This window comes from Dromaius novaehollandiae, chromosome 2 (assembly GCF_036370855.1).
Source record: "Dromaius novaehollandiae isolate bDroNov1 chromosome 2, bDroNov1.hap1, whole genome shotgun sequence".
NCBI classification, from domain to species: Eukaryota; Metazoa; Chordata; class Aves; order Casuariiformes; family Dromaiidae; genus Dromaius; species Dromaius novaehollandiae.
This window is the reverse complement of record NC_088099.1, coordinates 25681995-25707711: the sequence shown is the minus strand read 5'-3', so window position 1 is coordinate 25707711 and position 25717 is coordinate 25681995. Positions and strand designations below refer to the sequence as shown.

General features: G+C 38.2%; 1 protein-coding gene across 4 annotated transcripts in view; it reads right to left on the bottom strand.

Annotated features, from left to right (window-relative positions):
- CDK14 (cyclin dependent kinase 14) overlaps window positions 1-25717 on the bottom strand; it is a 330859-nt gene that overhangs the window by 238357 nt on the left and 66785 nt on the right. For 3 of the 4 annotated variants that reach the window (XM_064506050.1, XM_064506048.1, XM_064506051.1), the window contains one exon: window positions 10936-11181. The exons of the other annotated variant lie outside the window; for it this stretch is intronic. In XM_064506050.1, the coding sequence (XP_064362120.1) occupies window positions 10936-11181 (246 nt within the window). The remainder of the gene's footprint in view (window positions 1-10935; window positions 11182-25717) is intronic. 4 annotated transcript variants of the gene reach the window in all.

Here is a 25717-nt window from a genome sequence, read left to right as displayed (position 1 = left end):
TTTTTCTTTAAAGAGGTTTCAAGTTTTGTTTCAATTTTTTCAATTAAGTTTTCAGACTGTCATTCAAAGAGGAAAGGAAAATTTTTAATCTTTGTTCCCTTTCTACACTAATCTACCCCTTTCCCTTAAGGAAAAACAATTAAAAACATGAAGAAAATATTGGGCTAAAAATCCTAAATGAAAGTGCCTTAAGAAAAAAAAGTCAGTTGAAGAAAGTTTCAATCATGAACACCTTGAACCCAGTTTAAGTGCCATTTTTGTTGTGAATTACTGCTAATTTATACAAAGCGAAGTAATTGGAAGCAGTTGCAGATAAGCATTTTTACATGCAACACATTATGAAGTTCTGCGAAATGTCTGAGGGTTCTGAAGTGTCTCCTATTTTCCCAAGTTTCCCCATTTTCTCATTGTCTAGGCCAGCCAGACAATGAGGATTTTCTTATGGGCTTAGAGACTGAAGTAAAGTGCTTTTTATTTCCTGCCCCAGACAAGGAAGATCCTACAAAAAACCCAACCTGCAACTCCCACCAGCAGTATCTATATAGGTTTTAGACTGCAGTGCTCATACGTCCTGAGTGTGCCTAAACCAGCCAAAAGAGCACAGGGCAGAAGCTTTGTAGGATCAGCACTGACCAGAAATCTTACTCACATTTACCCAGTGCTACAAAGTAAGCTCATAAGCTCAAATCAACCACAGGGACTGACTTGTTGGCGCTCTGGTAGTAAGACTACAAAAAAAGTAGAGAAGCAAGTCTAGTACGTCCCAGCACTATGCCATGTGGATTTGCATGTTTAGGGCTGAATGCAACTGGGAAGCTCTAAACCATGCCCAGCTGCACACCGTATAGACTCATGTTTAGGATCTTAAGCCTGATCTACAAAAAGTACTCCAGTTTTCTCTTTTTTAAAAGAAGACTTAAACATTGCAGTGCAGAACACAGGCCTTTAAAACTCAGGCCCAAGTCTTAAATCAACTGAGCCAAAAAAATGGGTCTACTTAAAGAGACAAGAAGATCCCAAGCAAGATGACATGGTATATCATATTTCACCATTACACCCATTAGTCAATAGCTAGGCAGAAAATACAAAAATTCTCTTAACTATTCTAAATTTGTTCTAAGCCACAATCCTGGTGCTTCAGCATGTATCTGCATTTTCTGGGACTATCATCCCAAATTTCCACTGGATGATATCAGGATATACACATATATGCTTGCAAAACTGAGTCCTTCCATCTTCCAACACCCAGAACAATCTCTGTGTTGTTTCTGCTATTCAGCTCCTAAATGTGAATAGACTGATGAAAATATGCTGTATGGGAACTCTCAGATCATCCTCCTGTTACACTATTTGGGCCACTGCATTATAAGTAAGGGAGTTATATTTTTAGTTCCCAATCTGTGCTTAAAAAGATCTTCTGCCCGGTTAGAAATGATATTTGGAAAAAAAAAAAAACAGCCAAAAAATATCACAGTTCTATTATGGATGTCACTAATAGAGGTGGCTAAAATATTTATTCCAGCAGTTTTCTTATTTAAGTATCCAATTATGAACTAAGGCAACATTATGAAACTGTTCATGGAAGAAGTGTTTGGATGTTTCAGTGCCTCCCACATAGTGGAGAAGGACAGCGAAATATTTCCCAAATTGCAGGCTGCAAACACACAGTGAATAGCTTTGGCTGGAGTGGAAATGTTGCCCTAGTTAAGAAAAGTGAACAGTTTGATGTTAGTCTCCTCATATAGTGAAGGAAAAAAAGAATACTATTTACACATATGTTCCATATCCACGTTTCTTATTTTCAAAATGAGATTTACTTTTATTTTATACCATAAATATATGACCATAATATAAAGGTCACAACAACTAGTAATGCCTTAAGATCTTGATGGAAAATAGGATGCCTTTAATCCTTTACCATACATTAAATCATCAAGAATAATTATTCTCACAATCTCAAATTTATCTCCCCATCTTCCAGCTGCCAAAAGTACTGCTTTAAGGTCATGTCTTTCAACTCATTCTCCTCCAGGGAGCTGCTGCATCCTCGCCAAGAGCAGACAAAGATAAAAGCTCACGTTGGCAGGATGAGGCAGAACAGCGCTCACAGCTGACCGGGCAAGAAGGGTACCAGTTTTGACTGTCCTCGTGGGCCCCCCGCGCAGTGTCACGCAGCTCCACTCTGCAGCAGCACGATGGACCTGCCACCTGCCCCTCACCAATCCGAGCAGCCCAAATCACCTCCCTGTTGCCTGCTCAAGCCAAGCAAGAATGCCCCTAAACAAGTAGAAACCCAGCCTGTTAGCACTGTCTGTCCACATACAGTAAAATAACGTGGCTGATCTCTTCCTCGTTCCACATGACTGCACCTCTGCAGTCAAGCTCAGCCCGCTCTTCCGACTGCATTACTACATGGGATTGCTCACTGGCCAACACTCTCGTGTTATTACAGCTCCATTTGCAGAAGTGGACATTATTTTTCCTTGCTTTTGTAATTTTTAAAGGCTTACCATTTTTGAAGGCATCTGGTGTAGAAAAAGATTTCAAATGACTTTCAAAAATATGAAACCCTAAAACTTAAGTTTTAAGTTTAAAGGGAACTAAAGAAAGGGCTATCTTTGTGCTTAAAGGATATAAATAATTTGAAATTCCATGTATTTGCTGGCAATTATATTAATTTGAGCTTTCCCCACTTTATTATTGCACCCTCTTTCCTATAGCTATTTCGCCAACTTCAAAGCCATGAATTTTGTTCTTCAGATTTATCCACATTATTGTTTAGCTTTCTCAACCAATTTCCCTTTTGTTAAAAAATATGCCTTGTTACAACAAGATAACAGTTAAATTTTTTTAAACAAATGGTAATATTAGAATGTGATACAGAATTCACTTCTAAAGACCATTTCTCTTTTGAGTATTTTATTCCTTCCAGTAAAATATATGGCAATACTACACATAGAGATCTGTGTCTGTTAAATCACAAGCGTCTCATATTCTGTCTACGATGTGGTTGATGGGAATACGCACAGCGAGTAAGACATATCCAGAGCACATCAGATTTACAGTGCTTGCATCAGCCACTGACCTATCTCACAAGCAGTAGACTCACAGGAAGTTTCCATATATTCTAGAAAATTGCTGCAAGTCCTCCAGTTTCATCCAGACAAGATTACTTGACAGAAAAGAATATTAATTTTAGCTGAACGCTTCTGTTAAATGTTTGCTCAAAGCTGCTTTTTGAAGATCGACTCTTAAGAAAAAAAGCACACATGCATATAAAAGCACACATGCATATAAATCACAAATGCTCTGCAAGTTCTCTGCAGAAAGACATTTCCACTCATCCCAGGTTATCCAGCTAGGCCAGAATACTTCTACTGCTATTCATTTTTATTCCTTCCTTTCCTCTTACTCCTTCTTACTGCTTTTTGACCCTCTAAAACACAGCCAGAATGCAACCACGATAATAAGACAACTTTTGCCTTGTCTCAAAACTGATTATCTTAGTAATGTGTAAATTGCTTTTTTTCAGTTAATTAAAACCTTCAAATTCTTTTCTAAGAAATCCTTTACTATGATTTTCAGATGTAAGCCAAAATGAGACCTCCCTACATCCTACACAAATTTGCACATACTGTACATCAGTGGGATGACTTCGGCTTAAAAAAGCCTGTTGCTCAGCATCAAAACTTTGTCTTAGATCCAGAAAAGAATTTTCAAAGCTAAGAAAAAAAATAAACACATATGCACATGTGAACAAGATAAAACTACCGGGCAAAACATTAAACAGGCACTAAATAACTGGTCAGTGAGAAGTTGGTATTACTGGAAAGTTATTGAAAAGTAAATCTTCATGCTAGGGAAAAATCTTCCTGAAAACTCAAATAGGAAAGACAGATGAGATACTAAAACAGAACAGAGTAAGGTAAGCAAGGTACACTTCTTTGCCTTCAGAAAACAACAACAGTTGAACTAGTTTGCCTTAATGCTTCACTTTCTTTGAATGTAGTTTCCATGTAGCTTTCTCATTGTTAGCCTACATTTTTCCCAGTGTCAGAAAACTAGCTTAACAGTACCACTGAGCACTGGGAGTGAATATTTTTAGTAGGATGGATTACAGTAACTGAAGTGAGGGGAAACTGTCTTTTCTGACCAGGTCATTTCAAGTAGCCATTTCATTGATAGAGATTGCAGGAGGGATAGATAACAGGTTTATTCTGAGATCTTGCTGTATGACGTCTTGCACTACCTGCCTTTCACAGAAATTTTCAAAATCTATGTAGTAAAGAAAGCTTTAATGGAAAATTACATTGAGAACCACCTGACTATTCTTATACAAGCTGTGTGGGTTATGTTCTCATGCATTTTTCAAAACCGCAAAACAGCTTGTGAATGTCACACTTCACCGTCTTACTCCTGAGCCTAAGTTTTAAATAGACATTTTTTTTAAACTGCAGGATATTAAACTTTGATATAAAACTGTCCTCAAGGGAAAAATGTTATGTTCACAGTTCCACTGTAAATTATTTAAAACCAAAAAAGATCTCTTTTGATATGCCTCAGAAGAAATAAACTCATAGCTAGAAAAATTTGAGAGTAAAGGTTAGGCCAAGAAGCTTCAGACTAGATTGCACAAAATGATTTTTTTTATTTTTATTTTTATTTTTAACCAAAGCTTGTCTTCCTTGGCACAATGGTAAGGCTTTCTTTACAAAACCATATGCAAGTTTCATAGTAATTAGTTCCTTTTCTTCAGGCTTTCTTCAGCTTCCTATGTGCAATAATAGGTCAATTCGACAAAATCTTTTTCTTTCTTTTTAAACCTTGCAATTTGGACTGTTCTCAAGGACAACGTTCAAGGGATACAGAGACATGCAAGAATCCAAACATTAAACTTAGGTCTCCAAATGTCTGATTCTCTTCCCATCACTTGTGTCTTTCTATCCCTTTAAAACGCAGCCATAAACTAAGAGCAATGTGAGCAGGAGCTACCACACAGCTCTTTCTGAAAGGGCTGGATGCAGATTTTAAAGATTGTGCTCCAGACTATTAAAGCATAAGAGCTGGACCAACTACCACTTTTTTATCATTTAAAGAGTATCCCTCCAGAAAAAAAGCTGCCCTTGTGCTTGAAAAGAAAAATTGACTCTCTATACTGAACTTTGGAACTACCTTACTTGCATAAAAAGCACCCACCAGGAAGGCATGCAGTTACTCTTTAAGTAATAGATTCATAAAAATAGGAAAGGTTCCCTACAGCAGAACAGGCAGACAAGTAAGCATGGCACACAAGGCGTTCAGGCAGACACAAAAGATGATTCACTTTGAGACAAACTCCTGACTATGGCTAATTCACAGCTGATCAATCAACAAGCAAGTTCAATTTCTGCTTTGCAGTTAGATCTCTTACACAACAGATTTACAAAGTGTGAACAGAATCAATTCATGCTTTTTGATGCATTTCTTTTTAGACAAAAGTTGCATAAAATACTGCTGAAAGTTAAAGTTACAAAAGCAGACAAAAGGTTGTGCTCCCAAAAAGGAGTGTAAAAAAAAAAAAAAAAAAGCAGTAAAGCACTGCTTATCCAATTAATTTTCATCAATGTATATTTTACATTTATGTGAGTTGGTAGTGTTTCACTGCATTTAGATCTAAATAAGTAATTGAAGGGTAGTGTGCATAACCTGGCATATTTGAATTAACAGATCATTTCCATGGATCTTAGGCCAATCAAAGAATAAACACTGATGTGTACCATCAGGTAACTAAATCTTGACCAGATGTCTAGGTTATAAAATATGCAAAATTCTATTTACATACTGTGCAACAGTACTATTTTAGTATATAAAATGTGTACCTTGTATACAATAAAACTTTATCTTAAACCAGAGAACAACAAATAAGGCCACATGCCCAGAAAGTAGGGATCTCAAATCCAGCTTTTAGAGAAATAGATTCAAATCATCTTCCAAAAAAAGTTTTATTTGGTGGAGAAAGGGTTGTTTTTGAGTTGTGCTTTCACCACCTTCCTCTCCATCCAGTTTATTTTATAGCTTTACTCTTTCTTCTGTTAGGGAGAAGAGAAAATCAAGTTTCTTTGGTAAGCAAAAGATTTTCATATTGATAGTTAATAATAATACACACACACACACACACATATGTGAAGTTTGATTGTAAAGCTAGAGAAGTTAACAGGTGCATTCTGCAACACGTGCTGTGAATTCAGTTTTTGAAAGACTAGATTTCACGTTGGAAGAGTCTGCTTAATTAGAAGACATTATGAGTCATGCATGATGCTTGGAGCAGAACGTAATAACAGCTGTGCCGGGGCAGCACCAGGGTCTGCCTAGCCAAGTTGCCTTCTACCGGCAGTGGCCAACAGGGGACACACAGATAGGCCTACACTTAGTTCATTCCCTTCCAGGTGAAGATCACCCAAACAGTAATTCTGATACGTTAAAAAAGCATGTTTGTCCTGCTGAAAATTTCATTCAGTAATAACACTCAATCTCAATCAAATTAAAGAGTTTTGAAATCAGATTCATAGATGTTTTCTTATGTTTAATGGAAGGGGAAAAAACAAGAAAATAAAATGCAATGTCACTGTTTTACATAATGACTATTTAACTATCAAATAGAATGACTTCAAACTTTTTTGGGGGGAGAGTAAGAACAATGTGATAACTTCTCACTCTATGCTATGGCACTAACTAAGAACACAGGGTTGCAGAAAGGTGTGACATTAGCCGCAGAAAATTTCTTCATGTTGAAGAGCAAATGATTTGTTGTCCGAGTGACAGTCTGTGGGCAGGAACACTGAGTTCCAGCTTTCCCAAGCTTCTCCACGTGGTCTTTCTCACCACAAGGTGCAGAGCTCTCACCCATTAACATCAGTAGGTTCAGAAAACACAAAATGGACAACATATTACTTGGTGATCTTCAAATATGGAAGTTGCTAACTGCCAGGTAGCCAACAAGCTTCTGACACTAATCTAAACAGAGCCCAATGCCCTAGGCCTAAACCATCTAAAGATGGTCTTTCAGGAGACATCTTGAAAAACGTTATCTTTCAGACAAATTACAGACTTTCCCCTGAGCAGAGAGCAGGCGGTAAATCTGCAAGAGAGATACAGAGGCAGCAGGCCTCTGCCATTTACCTTTTGTCATACATCAGTTCTTCAGCTGATGGGTACAGAAGACTTTAAGCTAGGAAAAGGAAGAGAGACTAAAAGGAAGCCATTTTCAGATTCAGTGTCTCTAGTAATGAAGTGTAGAAAGCAAAGATTGCAGGTAGCATCCATCTATATCAGAGTTATCTTAAAAAGTTTATAGAAAGCAGAGCCAAAATGGAAACACGACTGCTTAACTGTAGCCACTATGACCCCGAGAGCATAACACCCTCAGCAGAGTATTTGCAGAAACTGAAGTGCCAGTTCAGACTGGTATAATCTACACAAGAGAAGCATTTCCAAAGAATTAAGGTAGAATTCAATACTGGGGTATACATGGCAGTTCTCTGGCACAAAAGGAAAACAATAAGCAAAAGAGGAAGTAGCAAGGGCATCTGCTACACAACATCAGGGCTATGTGGCAGACCGATGAATGAATCTTTTTGCCTTAAAGATTTCTTGGTGCATGGGGTGCAGGCAGGCCATAACCACGAACAAGCCATCTGTCCCTGGCAGAAACAGGACTGGGCTGCTGCGACCCCCGAGATGGTCTCCCTGCGACCACCCGGGACACACTGAGCCTGCACTGAACGAGACCACAATCGGGCAGAGACTTTGGGATCTGGACTGTAAATTACTGTCCCTTTTTAGCACAACTTCTATAAAACTTGCTTGGCATGAGTGGCTAAATTTGCTGAAGCCTTAGGCCACACTCCCTAGTACGGTGAGAAAGGGCCCCAGAGCTGGTGCAGGCGGGAACAATAAGGGAGTTACCAGCAATTTGCATCTGAAACAGTGCTAATTGCTGGAGTTACCAACTCTTTGTCAGGACCTTGAGAGACAATAGCAGAACTCGAGGAATGGAGACACACCTGTGGAAGAAACTGCAGCAGAAAACAGCCTGCCTAGGAACAACGATGAGATGCAATAAGGAGCAGGAGACCCCAGACCCAGAAAATTACTATTGGTCCAAACTAACGCGTAAGGGGTGGAGAGCTTAGATTGGAAGGTATAATTGTCCAGGGATTTCTTTGTTCGGGGTCCCTCTTCGGAGGTACCCAACTCGAGCCATGTGAAGAGGACCCACCTACCACCAGACGGAAGTCCCCCCCCCCCACTGCTGAGACTCCCAAAGGAAGAGGACCAACAGGACAATGCTGGATCCACAGGTGGTGATATCTTTTCTTTCTCTCTCTCTCTTTTCTCTCTTTTTCCCTCTCCTTTGTTGAATCTGTTTGAAATGTGAGGCACGGGACTTGTCTAGCTAGCTGATCCTATTTGACCACATGCCTTATCTTTGTGTTAATAAATCTTAAAACTGGTTGGCTGGTGTCGTTTCACCTTAATTCAGTCCAAGGGCATCACGAACTTGGTCGTTTGGCCCCAAGGGGAGGGAGGTCGTCCTGAACGACTCCCTTTGGGCCGCGACAGGCTAGAAGAAAATGAAACCAAAAACGCTTCCTTAGTCAATTCATGTGTAATTCAAAACCAGAGAATGATGAATTCCTGCACCCAACCATACGGAGAGATGCTCCATGAAATGTGCTTGAGGCAATATGTCCAGGCGCTGGGGGAAGGGAAGAGCTGGCTTGATGGCGTCTCTGCCATGGACGTCTGAATGCAAGGTCAGCCTGTTGGGACCCCCATGACCTGTGACCAGCAGAGAGGCCACCACTGCCTTTTGCTGTGAAGTTTCTCTCTTTCTTCTTCATTGACACAGATACTATCATTATACTATAAATTATTCTCCCTCAGGTGTTTTTATGAGCGCTGTTTGTGAGGAAAAGTAAAAAATGACTCACGCTGCCTTGAAGCAGCGGAAAAGAAGCCACTTCACAGAACAGAGCTCTGTAAACCAGGGAGAAGTACAAGAAGTTAAAAAATCAGAACTGCATTTCAGGAAATTACTATGCATCTACTTCAACATAGGAGAAGCCCCCACCAAGTCTGTGTGACTCTGTGTAAGAGAAGATTAGCAAAAATGTTTGTTTAGCTAGGGCTCTAACAAGCCGTGTACAAGCAAAGGAAGCATTAGTATCATTTGTACGGGAAAACACTGGGATCCTTGGAGACTGCATGGGCCCTCTGGGAAAGAAGAACAAGACTGTCAAGGTGTCAAAACAAGTCTGCTTCAAAATTCTGGAAGCAAAAGCAAACAAAAGCCTTCAGTTTTAATAGAAAGGAGTATGTAAAGCATTCACAGAAATTAGTAATAGTTTCTAAGAGGAACAAGACAAAAACAGCAGAGATGGGAAATGAGCTAATACCACAAAGAAAAAAATCATGAGAAAGGACTTTCAAATAAATTCATTTAAATTGACAATTGTGGTGCCAAACAATAAACAGGCATCACACACAAGTAAAAAAGCTACAAATTGTGTAAGGCACCAAACTTCTCACCTTCTAAAAAGACCCAAGTTTTATTTTAGAACATGTTATTAAGAAAAGAGGTCTGAATAACATGTAGCATATTGAATATACAGAGGCTGAAGTGCCTGCACCAAACAACTCCCTCCAAAACAATCCGAGAAAAACAGAATCCTGCCTTGGTGATTGTAATAGCTTTATAACTGTTAAACATTCACTAAGAACTCTCTTGTTATGGATTGATCTGGAACATGCAGGAGACATCTTTGGCAGCAGATATATAACATGATATGATGATGGAAAAGCAAATTTATTTTTGCTACAGATGGTTACATTTTAAAATGTAACCTTTTCTACAAAGGGCAGTCCCCTAGAGGCATGACATCTTATCTGCTAAGTTCACATGGGTTAAACAAAGCTCATCAACAGAAAATAAATTTCTGGCATTTCTTTTTAAAAGTTAGACAGAATTCAGTCAAATTTCTGTACAGAGGTCAGATGATGTCCAGAAGATAGAGGAGAAAAAAAAAAAAAGAAAAGAAAAGAGAGACAATCAACCTTTTAAATTCTTTTCATGCCAACTAAGATCTGAAGTATTACATACATTCTGCTTAGATCTGTAATCTTCAACTCAAAGGTCACATTATTATGGATTTTTCCTGCCAAAGCATAACAGAAATAAGTTTTTCAATAATTCTGAGGTCTCCTGGAGAAAATCTGACCGGGCATTTTTCATAAAAGATATGACATTTTATTTATCTAGTTTCTTTCAAAGTACTAAAGAAAAAACAAAAATGGTAATATCACCAAATCCTTCTCAGCTTTTTTTGCGTGTGCACACGCAGATGGACATGGACGGACAGACACACACAAACACAGACACACTGTTTATGACAGGAAAAAATGCATTTTTACTATTTGATTTTTAAAAGAGCATTTTAAAATGTAAATAAAATCTGTCCAATTTTTTTTTGACGTTTCTCTAAAACCTAAATCTAAAAATTGAGGAGCAATTCATGTGGTTTCCTAAACTTCCTCTTTACAAATAAACAATCCTCTGCAAAATATGCAGAAGCTGTAATGCCCTACCAGAATCAGGAGAGCAAAATGCTTAGAAACCCTATGAGATACACTAGCTAATATCTGAGAGGAATCTCAAAATATATTATTTTCTCAAGTTTTATTTTCATATTTTATATATACATATGTATGTATGTGTGCACACACACTTTATATCTTATAGTAAAACACTATAAATATATATGTAAAACACTTTTAGTAGCAGCCCTAAGCTTCTTGTTTCAAGTATTCAGTTCCATCGTAAGAGAGAAAACATGTATTCAGTGTTACTTATTCCATCATCTAGTACACGTACAGATATCGGTATTATGAACTTACAGAGCTAGGGCTGGAATGCCGTCTAACTTTAGGTGATTCTTTCCCTGCAGATGAAGTTTTGAAGTTAATGCAAGCATTGTTCTCTGAATGAACCCTCTTCACTTGATTAGTTGGTTTCTCAAATGGATCAAAACTACTCTGCGTCCTCTGAACCCTGACTTTTTTATCCTCAGGAATTGTATCCAGAGGTTTGATCACTGAATCCATTCCCTGGCAGTTCCGTGTAGACATCTTTGTGACACATATCTGAAAGGAAAAAACAGCATTCGTTGACTGTAGCAGGCTTAAAGTGCATATCAATCCACATTTCAGCATCAAAAAGGCACTGGATTCCATAAGCATTCATTTTCTATTCCAATTTTATGACTGCAAACTACACATGCATTTTACATAGTGGTCTCACACTAACAGTTGTATCAATAAAAAGCGCACACTTGCACAGTGTACTAAAAGATCCTGGAAAAGAAAGACAGAAGAGGAGCATGCACAGAATTCATACGTGTGTGTATTTTTTCTCAACTTCTACAGGCTGCTCTTTGTAACAGTGCCACTTCACTTCTTTCTCCAATCTAGTGACTGATATCTGCAAGCAGTATTGATTTCCATTTGTTTAAAATTGGATGAGACTAAACTTAAATAAATGATGGTAGTTTGTGCGTGAACTTCAGTGCTGGCCTGCCAAAGAACCAATACCAGTGTATTATTGTATTTTTTAAATAACGCTCATACAGTGTTATTGTTATTATCACCATATGTTTCAGAAAATCAAATCAGTAAATCAGTTCACAGGCACTGAAATGTGAGAGCACAGCTGAATAGCACACTAAAGCACAGAAGTTCAATTCTTCTTTACTGTGAAGTATGAGTCTGTCAAACTTTAAAGTCTGGCAAACTTTAACTTGCTTCCCAATCTACCAAAACATGACTAGTGCTAGTTCAGAAGAAAAGAGCAGAACAGAAAGTCTCAATATTCCAGCTACATAGTTTTATATATTTGGTCTTAATATATTCTAATTTATAAGACATTTGTTAAAACCATACAATTGTAGGGGTTTTTTTCTTTTTTCTTTTGCTGGAGCCTCAGCTTCTGTATTCAGCCATTAGAGATTCAACTTTCACTTGGGAAGAAAAGGAATAATTTTAGCTCTCGTGGCTACAGGGAAAAGCTATAAATTGTGATACAAGCAGACCCTAGAGGCTCCTTAAATCATAAGGCAAATCAAAAGAACCCACAATATAATTTTTCAAAGATAATTTGCAAGTATTTAAGGGTAGAAAGTATTAATTTGCTATCAACTGTACTATTCACATACATATAATTAAACAAACATAATGTTCCATTTAAGCACATACACTCAAAGCATCTTTGAAAACTTGCAGTCATAAAATGGGTCAAATGTCAAACAGCTGTATTAATAAAGTATTTAAACAGGACTCTTCTCCCATAACCCAAAGCATCTCCAATACAAACCTCTTCCAATAAATTATTCTTTGCAGTTTCCTCTGCAGAATTCTGTGCCTTGAAATCCAATTTATTTTAATTGTTCCTAGAAGTAACGGGTGATTATACCTTGTGTTTTGATATGGTGTGGTTTTAATGATCCACTGTAACAATGGATCAAAGATTTCTTCCATACTTTGAATAATTAAAGTACACTTGCTGCACAGTACCATCTGGCCAAACTGTCATACATGAGTTCAACTCCAATTGACAGATATTACTACCATTACAAATCAGGCTTTACAAGAGTCCACATTTCTTCTCATTACAGTGGTTTCTCCCACTCATCCAACTTTTAACTGAGACAAGGAACAAGTCCTCTTCATTCCAAATGAGGATATCCTCCTTAGCCAAAACTACAGCAATTATATAATTCTGGTATATCTCAGTTACTTCCAAGAGAAAAGATAAAGAACTGCTGCATAAAGAATTTTTTATTAGCCTTCTTGTAAAATTAATTGGCTTCTTTTTCCTCAAACAACTTGCACGTGCAGACATGCACTCACATGTCCTTTCCAGATCCATGTTCATATAATGCTTGCTATCAGCGAAGATGGTCTGACATAATGTAAACTGTCAGCAACACTTTCATTTTGCTTTATCAACACAGATACAAATAAAACAGAAAATGAGAAGAAGTATTCCTCAGTCTCCAGGATCTTATGATCTAGAAAACAGGGCCACAGTGTAGGGAGAAAAGGTTCAGAAGCTGTACTTGTCTTCCTTTCCAATTACCAAAGGCCACCTGTAGCTGGCTGCATGTTTGCAATCCACAGCTATAAATATACTAGAGATAACGATGCCGTGACTGCTGTTTCTTGTTTCTTTTTCCACCGGAAAATTTATCTCCTTGTCTAACTCTAATATGGGCTAAGCAAGCGTTGCATTAAAAAAAAAAAAACAAACAAACAATAAAACCCCACCACTCACATATTTGCAACACATCAGTTACTACTGATGATCTCCCTAGTGGAAGCAGTAGCAGTTTGGAATTAGATATTCAGGGGACACACTTTCACCTTCAGGTCACTTGTTTGAATCCGGAGTAGAATAAAAAAATGCCCACAACAATCTTCTAATAGCCAACTGGAAACTTTCGAAGGACTAAAACCAAGACATACACCAACCAGTCCCCTTCTCGCAACGCAAACACCTCCGGGAAGCCACGGACACACAGGCTGAGCACCACGCCATCAGCAACAGAGACTGCAGAGAAGTGCAGACCGAGACGCTGTGCCCCGCTCCCCTCTGCCTGCTGCGCCGGTGGAGCACTGCTTATTATAGCGCCATCACTGAGGGTCATTCACCACTTCTCACTCATGTATCAACAGCTCACAAACATTAATAAAACATTCTCCCTTAGTCACTGCTGACCATGACATACTGAGAAACCAGCACAGCCAGAGGCATTCTCCAGAGGCATGCATTTCCAATCCACCTGTCCTAACTCTGAAGGGAAACAGTATTTAACTAGTAGTTTGACCATACCTTCTTTCACTGCTAGACAAAGCCAAATTCAACACTGAAACTTTGCTCTGCAAAATCTGAAAGGAGCAAGTCTGAAACATCAGTGCTGAGCACTGGCTATAAGTACAAAATTAGACACCTTAAGGTTGCACTAAACACATGGTAATTTCAGCTTTCCCTTCTTCAGCAAGAGCTAAGCTACCACGGCAACCTTGCTTTTACTGCCGTTGGGCAAAAGTTGCACAGACCTGCTGTTCTCATGCCTTAGCTAGTGTTAGAACTGATTTTACAGTAACTTCTTATGCAACTAAAACAAGACTGACGCGTAAGGTATTTTGGAGATCTTGCCCATAAAAATGACCTTAGATTCAACTGGGAAGATCAGATCACATTTAGGAACAGCACAAGTTTGAATTTTTGTATTACACTAATTCAACCTTTATCATTTTTCCATTTACTGCATAAGAAAGGGATTCTTAAACGGTATATACAGATACTTAACATCAGATGCTCTTAGAAGTGTAGATCACTGTCTATCATATGGTAGTTCCTTGCTGGTAGTCAGGAGAATGTCTACCAAGTCTACCAGCTTCTTATTTGCAGTTTTCTTTTTGCATGAGAGATTAAGGATTGTTTTCCAAATAAAGCACGGTATTTGTCACAACAGACACAGGTTCATAGCCATAAAAATGACTATCTAGCAAAGAGCATAAGCCTTTAAGTAGTCTTAATTACTAACTGAATAACTGCTTTTTCAGTTTCAATCATCATGCAAGAAAACATTAAGGTACATCAACATGAAGTGATTTTTTTCCCCCTTTAGCAGTATCTACCATGATTTGGTATTCCTCTCACCACCCCGCCCCCCAAAACTACATTCAAAGCAAAAGTTTCAGCAGTGCTATGCAGTTCACTCTCTGTGGTATAAACTATTTCAGAAAGCTACTTGACTTTTAAAATAGATGCAATGAAGTCACTGCTATCACTTTCAGAGCAGATATTTCTGCCAGCAGATCTAATAACTTCGGGAAACAGAGGAATCCTTTCTTGGTTTATGCCTTCTCTCTTTTGTAGAGGAAATTGGATAAACAAAAGGCCAATCAACTTAATACCTTTATTAGCTATAGATTATTACAAGTGTAACAGGCAATATGCCAAAAACCTCTGTCATACAGGGATTGTTTGAGCAGACATTACTTTCCTTCTCAACAATGCATAAAACAGTAAAGGCTCAAGAAAGTCACTGTCTGATTCACTGCTTCTCACCTTGGGTATGTTAAACTGCTCAAGACATTAAATGGGAAAGAGGCTACATCCACTCCCTATCACTTAAATTCCAGCCTGGCAGGAATCACAGCAATAGTACTTCAGAGAAAAAGCATGAAAAACAGCAGTAAGCAAGAACAGCTGCAGAAGCAGACTTAATATCAAAAAATGACACCTTCTGCACGGAAAAAAAAAAGGGTAAAACAAAAGAAAGGTAGTTCTCTGTACGTTATTCACACAAACAAACTGTACATATAGGAGAATAATCCCCCAAATCTCTGCTTCAGTTCCAAGACCAAGATACTAAAAGATCTAACCTAGAGCCCAATGCTGAGTATCTCCCTTTGGAAGGGGTCCTGTTCTTCTCCACAGAAAACAGCGCAGCCCTACAGAAACTCGTTTCTCATGTCTGAAGTTAGTGTTTGGAAAAGTGCCTTTCCTACCACTTCCACAGCAGCACTCAAATCATCCAAGGACTCCAACGATTGTGGGAAAAGATTTAATTTGAAAACAGAAATGAATGTTCCTATCCAGTAAGGTAGCAGTACTAACAGTTGAGTGTCCTTGGATTCAGCATTGGAAAAAAAAAACACCTGCCAACCTGGGTGTGGTCAAACATATACAGTTGTCTATGAACATCCCGCCAGTTGCATTGCTTATGTAAGGGTCCCTAACGTAAAGTACAGGGTTGTATTTCCTCTTGGTGCTTTGCTGCTGCTGCCAAGCAGCACAACAACGTTCCAAGCAGTCACCAGAACCACCCCTGACATCTCCTTCACTCTGCACACTCAAAAGACTGAAATACATCTGCTTTCTAAACTTTTCCACAATTATTTACCCAGTCTCAGTTAAAAAGGTAAGATAAAAAGAGAGATAATGAGATAGAAGTCATATCTAACACTTAAAACCTGCAGCACAAAGACTCACCTTGCTACTGCATGAAGTGCTCTTCTCTACTTTTGACAGAAATAGAGAAAGGAAGATGTATATAGCAAATCAAAACATTCATGTCAGTCCCAGTGTTACTTAGGCTGTTACAGTCTCTGGCAATGTAAAGCAAAATAAAAAAGCAGCCTCACAAAAGTTAGTACACTCTGGTTTTAAAGTGTTCTTTAGTATTTCTCTGTGTGTTCTTTTTTGTTTATTTTTAAAGTAAAAAGAACTATTACCATACACCTAGAACCCAAAAAAAAAGACATGTGAGAATTCCCAATTTTAGAACCACAAGAAACACAGCACAGATTACACTCTTCCACTTTCTTACTTGCTGATCAGAACCAGAAGACAGTAAAACAGCTGGGACAGCCTTTCTTCCTCTCATCCTAATCAGGCCTGCAATCAGTTTGAGGAGATCTGAAGCTGCTCTAGGATAAACAGGCTTAGTCATCATTACATCAAGAAGGCTCACTGGGCTACAATTTCCTAGAGCCTCACCTCAGCCTTACAGCATTTATCATATTTCAAGACCATAATGTCTGCAGATAGGCAACTTTTTTCCCCAAATAAATCACTGCTGAAGTTCTATAGATGATCACAAGAGCCTGAACTCACAAGTGTTTTTTGCTCCATGCATAAAGTCCACAGTATGCCCCGTTAAAAATGAGTATAGCCATTCACAGAATCATTTTTAAAGATAGATGTGTCTTTGATACACCTTACATCACCTCAAGCAGTATTCCTTAATTTCTTCTGGGATTAATGTAAAAAAAAAAAAAAGTTTATCAAATTTAGTTACCATGACACCATTTCAACCCAAGATTTTTTCTGTTCATCATTGTGGGCAAAATTAAGAGTCCCCTACCAGGATTCTTAAAGTCAAAGATTGCTGGATCAACTAATTTACTACTTAAACAAAAGTCATAGCTATAGCATGTACAGAATGAAAGTGATCACTTAAAAGATGCAAGTAATTTATAGTCCTTATGGTTCATAAATTTAACAAGTACTGAATGCTCCTTGAACTAATTACCTGTTAGGGTACTTAGTAAAAGACATGTTGTCCCATATCAGCGGAATTTATTCATATGAATAAAGATTTCCTCAACAGCAAGGAACAATCATTTCTCAACCTTTGACATCACAGACCAGACATCCCACCACACAGGAGAAACAAAATCAATCAATGTTTGTGAAGTGTAAAGACATACTACTCTAAAGCTCATGACATCTTTTAGGAAGACTCATTAAACGTGTTTTTCAACTCCTAGATATAACATCCTACAAAGCTGAAACATTTTCACTTTGGTCATCCAGCACATGAGGACGTATGTAAAACATCACAAAACTGTCATCCGCATTTTGGTGCTTCTGTTCTTTATTAGTCATTCCCACTGTGTACATCCTGGAAAAAGTGGTCAGTTGGGTAAATACCAGAGCAAACATCCAAACTTTTTATTGATAAATCAAAACATCTGAATTCTCCCATCTGTTCTGTTCCAGGAGAAGTATGAAAGGACCCAATACATGGAAATCCAAGCTCTAACCCCCACGAGGAAAAAAAACATTACTGAATGTCTTGAGGCAAGGAAGTCACTTAACCTCTCTACAATTCCATATTTCTGTTGATAACAATGAGAATAATGTTCCTGCCCTTACCTCAAGGAAAAAGTGGGAGCACTAATTAATTTTGTAAAGCACTAGGGCTTTTTAAGTGAAATGTTATAAAGATATAGATTATAATTTGTAGAGCCAAATCCCTCTGGAAGATAGCACAACAATCTCATTATTACAGCAAATAAGACCTAGCACTTGCATTTAGCTGACAGATGGGTTAGAGAAAAAAAAAAAAAAAAGAGAAACATAAATAGTCAAGTGACTACTAACCAAACAGCTGAATAGCTGAATTGCTGAAAAGCATAAGGCCAGCATTAATTATCACTGAAAAAAGTTCCTATCTAGATATGAGTTTTCACTACCTTTTTTAAGTATTTTATTTTCCAGTGCGCTTTGGTACCATGGAAATTGAGAACTACAGAAGTCATCTGCCGATTCCAGCAGCACTGAAATTTGACATTTGCTACTGATAAAACGTAATCTGGGAATGTTTGTGAGTATTATAAGCAGTTTTGTTCAAAATAAAAATGGAAGTGGCAATCTTGACAATTATTCTCTTTGGAGAACAAAGCATTGGGACAGCTCTTGCTTGTTATAGCCACAGGTGCTGTTAGCAACTCCTCCAGGCAGCTGACAGCAGTCGCTAGCTCAATTGAGAAGAAAGGGTCAGCAGCAGCTGCCACAGAAGACTGCTGCAACCACAAGGAGAAACCCTAACATGAACAGATCGAGAAGAGAGTTTATCTGTAGGGAAAGCAGGGGGCATGGTACAGAAGAAGATCACGGAAGGATGAGTGATGAGATAAGGGAATAAATAAAACTGTAAACGGTGTAGTAGAGCATGCAGTGCTAGAAGACATCAACAGGGTCATATTTCCTACTGCAACAACCAGCCCAGTCAGGCTCAAAGTTAAATGATGTCCTGCAACACTCACCTTTCCCTGTAATCTGATGTACCAGGTCTTTGGTTTGAACATTTGATGGGCACAGCTTAAAAAAAGCAGCAGGAGAACTTGAGTGAAATAGGAAAATAAAGAAAAAAAAAAACAGAAGGACAAGAAATAGAATAGCTATCACACAAGGGAGGAAGATGTGAGGAAAAAAAAAATACTGGAATAAACATTTCTTTTCCCATCCTGATAGCCTGTTTTAATTTGTGTGGTAACCTCTGTGGGTAACAGGCTCAGCTGTATTCTAGAACTGTAATGAGCAGGCTTGGGTATTATTTGTTTAACTTTATTTGGATACCAAGATTACTACGAATTAGCAAATATAACTGAAAGCAGACTTAAGACTGAAAGGGGAAACCAATAATACCATATTATACTTGCTGTACTTGGCACAAACTTATTCTCAAGAATCTCTCACAGCCCATATCAAAGGCTTATTCCAAAAATGGCCATTTTATTTTTGAAGTTAAAGCTGATGTTAAGCCAATTGTCCTTGTCATAAGGAAGAATGCAAATATAAAAAGGTCACAGAAGTGCCAGATGGAAGCAGTTTGGAACTGGAAGTTCTGACACTAATTCTCTGTGTTTGTCTGAAACACTGAACTCAGTGAGCAGATCACAAGTCTGTGCTGAATCGCCAAGTGAGAAACAAGTCGCTTGTGAATAAAGGCCAATTATCAGACCTGAAGTAGGAAGCCCGAGCCTACAAATCTAAAAAGAAGTTTCAACACCTGAATCAAGGGAGAATTAGGTATTATACTGCAACTTTTTATAGACAGTGCTTATACAATTTCTTGCTGCCCTCCCCCAAACCTGCAATGTAACACATTCTGCTAAACTAGCACCTAAAATTTAGCATGATTACTGGATCAAGTACAATCCTGGGAGTCAGGAATTACTGCACATGATGCTGCATCCCTTGGATGTGACAAGGTGAAGCTGAGCATTTCTAAAATTAATATTCTTTCTGTTGATATCACCCCTTAATTTCAGAAAAGTGAGTTTTCAGTCCATTAAAATTGATGTTCTCCTCATAGGAGAAAAGGTATGATTCTGAAGAGAATTCAGATTAGACTTCAGGTGTATAAAAAACCCTTGTATGTCTCCAAAGCAAAATCCTGTTCTGTGACAACAGTAGTCAGGAGGAGCCACTTAAGGACAGGGTCCCAGCTAAAGGTCATGCAGAAATCCTGACAGCCTGTAACACGCATAAAAAGAGACAGAAACTTAATGGAGCTGATCTAAAGGGGAGTTTTGCTCTATTTCTGTACTGCAAAATGTTATAGCGGTATTATTAAAGACTGGCAAATGAATTCTTCCTTTTACCTGCCTGATGTTCAGCATTATTACAAAGTAACTAGGATATCATATGGCATTCTAGCTTCTAGTCTTAGAACTGGGCTGCTGCTTCCATTAACCTAGTACAAGATTTACGGTATCCAAAAGCAGGAGGGTCGTTCCTATACTTAACCAAGCAGGCTGACATAGGACCAGATAAACAGAGGTATCAGTGTGGAGGACACGTCTTCCAGCGACCAGCGTTAGCCGCAGACGCCGTGGCAACCAGCAGGACAGTGGAGAAAAGTGTCTGCATATAAACAGTCTCCCATGAAACTGTGACAGGTGGTTTCTATATTCTTTTACTTAGTTACTCATTCATATCTGTTGTCTATCCTCCTCTGTAACCATATGAACAGCATTTAAAAATAAGGATTAAAAAATATTTTCAACCCTTTTCCCAAATCAACCTCCTGCTCCAACAGATGGCTACATGTGCCAATGCAAGTTTATACAGTTTTCTTCACATAAATGCACTATTAGTAGCTTTGTATTAACCTTATATTAAGTCTTTCTGAACTTACAGGTTTGTATTTTTATTCTATCCTTCAACACTCCCCTCTGAACATGAAGTAATCAAAGATATACCCATAAATGCAGTAAGTCTTCCCACTACCACATCCTAACATGAGAAATCTTGAGAGAAATAATAGCAAAATGTTCATTTTTGCTAAATTCTGAGGCTGCGTCAGTAAGGTTTTTAGGGAAATAAATGGTAAACAACTCAATGACTTAAAAAACTGGTTTTACCTTTAGGCTCCTTTACCTATCCTTCACCTTTTTCCTTTAGGCTCCTTTGCCTACCCTAGCAAGCTGCTTGATTCTTCTGTAGCCACCATCAAGTACTCACGTACCCAAACAGAAACCAGAATTCTTTTTCTACAAGCAGGGAACACAACAAAAATTACTGCTATTGGTCAGAAATGGTTATGAAACGCCAACTGATAGTGTATGAGTAAAGCCCAAGTACTCAATTAAATTCTTCTATCTGGTGAGCCTGCAGTAAGATGAAAGCAATGAAATACAATGAGACCTAAACATAATTTATAACTAATAATTAATCAGAGAGTTCATTTCAGACTGAGAAATCAGTCCAAAATGGTTTAAGAACCCCAGACCAACCTACATATATAAGACGAAGAGCACTTTTCTTATAAAAGAGGGAGGGGACATGTTACACAATAATCTTCGCAAAATGTATGTATTTGCAGATGTAATGGTTTTCCAACCAGTTTGTGTTAGCTATGACAGAAAACTTTATTGCACTAAGGCAGTATGCTATATAGTCCACTACAAATCAATGGGAGTCTCACATATTTTCACCAGACCCTAAAAAAGTGCCTCCCAAAAAATAAGTGAAGACTAGAATGGCAAATCAGTTTGGTTTTTCTTTCTTCCTTCAGACCAATTCCTTTACAAATATTTTTTATTTGCTTACTATCTTCTTACTGTCTTTACCCAAAGAAGAAGGAAGAACTAGGTAATGAGTTCTTTATTTCGCTCAGCTAATACATTTCAAAGTTTCATTCTGGCACCAAGAAAGAAATCTCTCCTGCTTCATCCCTGAAGTCAGCGACCTTACAGCTTCAGAAATGCAGCTTCCAAGGCAGAACAGTGTCACGACAGAAAATTAGCTCTCTGAGCCATTTTAGATCTGGTCCCTGATGTATTAGCTTCTGAGCAACTGAGTTTGACAAGGTATTCTCGATCAAATCAGCACATGATAACAGTAAAGACAGAAAATGAGCAAAAACTTTGTCATTATTGTCCGGTCCGCGTACTCTTCAGAAATCTAAGTTACCTGTATTCCAACTTAGTCCCCTAGAAATCTCAGTAACAACCATCCACAACCCTTCTGCCAATGTTTTCCTTTTATGAAAGTCTGAGTTCAGATGAGGATAACAAGTCCAGCTCCATAAACAAATGAAGAGAGTCCTCATATGTATTTGGATCTCATATACACCTGACCTTTTTTAATCTTGTTTTTTTCTTCAGTTAAATGACTTGGATACAGAATTCTACAAAGCTTGAATGAAAAGTCTTGAAGGCATTTCCCAGCAGCTTTTTCAGATTTGTCAAACTTGCAGTAGCACAAGCGTTTCAAAGCAAAAAGGTGCAAGAAAGCATAATAAAACCGGCCTCTCAGTATGTAATATGCTACAGTGGAAAATGGCAGAAATCCTTGCAAACTTACTATGTCCCATAACTATGGATTCTCTCAGGGGCTGCAATAAAAACTGTAGCATCCCAAGTTATTCAAAATATAAGGAACGCTACAGTTTATCTTCTGTGGTAAAGATGTACCAAACTTAAAAGGGAGAGTTTCAAAATGATAATGAGAAGAGCTCACCATTAGCAAGGACAACTGTAATTTTATAAGACAAATTCTCTGAATGGCACAGAGATAACACTCAATCTTCAAAAAACTAGCTATTTCAACAGAAAAGTTACAATCGCTGCTGCTGCTTTGATGTGTTCACAGGAAAACATGTGCTGCAGCAGATTTATGACTTTGCTCAAATCAGTTCTACGGAAAAATCTGTAGCACTACAAAACAAGTGAGCCTTCTGGAGCTGGTGGCAATCTGGGCCTCCAAAGCTGTGAGCTCATTTTGAATGAGTTCCTACTTTCAACAAGCAAGCAGTTCCAAGAACCAAACCGATCAAAAAACATGTCTAAAGTTAAAATTAAAACATCATTAAGAAGTCCGAGTCCTCCATCTTTTCATTACATTAAGTTTCTGATTAAAATATTTCACAAAACTAAGACTGACTGCAGATATTTTGTATGCCTTTTCCTGCAAGGTTATGCCCGTACCAGCAGTATGATTGCATTTTGTAATTATATCCTCTTAGGTATCTGAACTACTTTGCCAAATACAGGGAATTCCTCACCAACTTGAAAGTTTTGAGTGATGGTTCAACTGCTTCCCCAGGCAGCAGCAAAACCCACCATCCCCCCTACCCCAGCATTAAGCTGTACAACTTTCCAAGACATCTCTTGTTTATAACATTAAAATGACATTTCCATACCCAATATTCATCAACAGAACCTATTTGTTCATTAAAAAAAAAAAAATTACAGGCAAGTCTGGACAAGCCATACTTTTTTCTTTGCACTTACACAAAGATTTAATAGACTGGGACAGCTCATATTAAAACATACTAAGCCAGTAGGATAAAAAGCATCAGAAATTAATTAAACGAAGCTGAGCTTTCACAATACATAAACAGGCATTATCCTTATTTCTACTGGTTTTGTTCACTTACTGCTCAATTGGCAACATTTGGTACTTTCCCCTTTAGGTAAGTTGTATAACATTTAATATAAACATCCTACATAGCAGAATTGAAATGTAACTAACATGAAATTTATAGGACTGAATGATATGGAATGGTTCAAAAGCTTGCTGATCTGATATTTGTTACTAGCTTACATTCCTTTAAATTTCTGTAACACCTAGCTTAACTATCACGTTTTTTCTTTCAGCCAAAAGCTGCAGTGGATCTCATAGCCACTAGAGTAAGACAGCAAGTTCTACCATAGCATGAGGTTAGCCAAATTCTATTCATAAATTCTAAATCTTTGCAAAACAAAACAAAAAACCTCACCCATAATTTTCACCCCATTTCTAACTAGTGCACCATCATGCAGAAAGCCAATTAAGAGGTAAAAATGCCTGCCTCTGCATCCAATCCAGAACTGATACAAGAACTTCAGAGTCCATCTACACAGAAACATGATAAACAAAAGAATAAGATCACAATACTACTTCAGCGCACTAGCAATAGAGGAAAAAGTGCATTTCTTTCATAGAGACAAAATGCTCTGTTTATGCTGTTGATATGAAAATCTTATAATACAAAACCATCCTCTGAATTCAAGACCCCCCAACTACATTAAACTATTTTTTCACTGCTTGTTTTTTTCTAAATCGCTAAATGCAGAATTATACCTATGCTTTTATTAGGAGTAGCATGGAAAGTGTCAACGAAAATATGCCATGCCTGAAAGAGATGCACATGACCAGTAATTTTGACAGTATATAATAAACACCCCAAAAACAAGAAGTAATCACAGAAAGGTATATACTGAACTATACCAAAACACTGAAGTCATGTACGTGAAGAAAGCATGACGTGATAGACGGGGCTGCTGCTGTAAGGGAGAAGCTGTTCTGACATTAATGTTGTGAGAGCAGGAAAAAGAAGTCCTCAAGAATCTATTACTTAACCAACCAGCTCTCCATTCATGTACTTTTCTGTCATTGTATCAAAAGAAAAACCTGTTCAAGATGCTGAAAGCCAATCTGGACCTACCTAAGGAAACTCAAGCTCAGAAAATAGAACATTCAACCTTTGCTTCTTGATTTAAGAACAGCAACTAAGTCTTCTTTTAGTTCCGAAATAGGCTCGGGAGCACAGGTATCGCAGTGTTTCCATTGTTTCAATGCATACTTGCTAGGATACTCTCCTTCATTTCAGTATGTTTTGTAAGATACAATTATCACTGTAAGAGCACCTGAAACATTTAGGAAGAGATGTACTTGGTGGAAATTCTAATACTAGTAATACCAAACCAGATTCATGAACCAGACATAGGTCTGCCTGACAGCTAAATATTTTTGCCTTGCAAAGACTTCCCCAGAGGGAAATAAGCCCAGCAATCTGTGGCACAGCGAATCGCTTTGCGGCTCCTGCGTTCTTTAAGGGTGCACCCCAGCTCCCACACCCATGCCTGTATCTGCTCACACTACGCTGGTGTCCAGCAGCCTCATCTGCCTGGGGCTCACCTTTCTCTTAAGGTCTCTCCACAGCAAGTTCCTCCTGCCCACACTGGTCAACCCATGTCAGTAGAGCAGAAGATACACCATGCAAAAAGTGCAGTGCTAGCTGCCACCGTGCAACAGCTTTCCTTAAAGCACAAAATAATCTCTTACCTATGACAGCTGGATTCCCGCTGGAGCTTTGTGACTCATTCTGGCAATGCCCAAGCCAACTATAAGTTGTGACTGACTATGGATATTTGTCCTGCAGTGTAATCACAAACCCTTTTAATAGTACTATCAATTTTCTTGTCTACAGGGTCTCTCAGAGAAACAAGAATTGCCTGCCAGAGAGAAAATACCTATTTGTGTGGGAAGTAACTGGCAGGTCAACTTTTTAAATAGCCCATCCAAGTTTACAGCTTTAGAAAAAAAACCCAAGTGTTAAAATCTAGTGGGTCTGTTTCATTTTGTTTTAAGATTTACACAGCCAAACAGACAGAAAGAATGGTCATCTATCTCTTTTTATGACTTTTAAGACTCCCAAAGGCTGGCTAACCTCCGGCGTAGCAAGATACAATGTTAACTATCCTATGTTTTCTCAACTCTAACTTTTTGAAGTTCTTCCTATCTGGAATCAGAGACATCAAGTAGAATCTCCCAAACGTTCATTCCTAGGGTAAATTCTTATCCCCTTCTGTGACAAAAGCCGGCCTCACTACCAAACTGATCCACATATCAAAGATCATAATCTTTATAGGGTAGCCAGCTAACTAACTGCCTATTAAACAACGTAGTTCTTACATTTCCCAACTGCTTTCTTAACTTTTGGCCAAGTTTTCCACATTATAGATAATTTTTCCCTAATTAATTTGAAATCTGTGGTTAATTAACTGTAGCATAAGAAATATTATTCAATTTTATCCATAGAAAAAGTTCCAA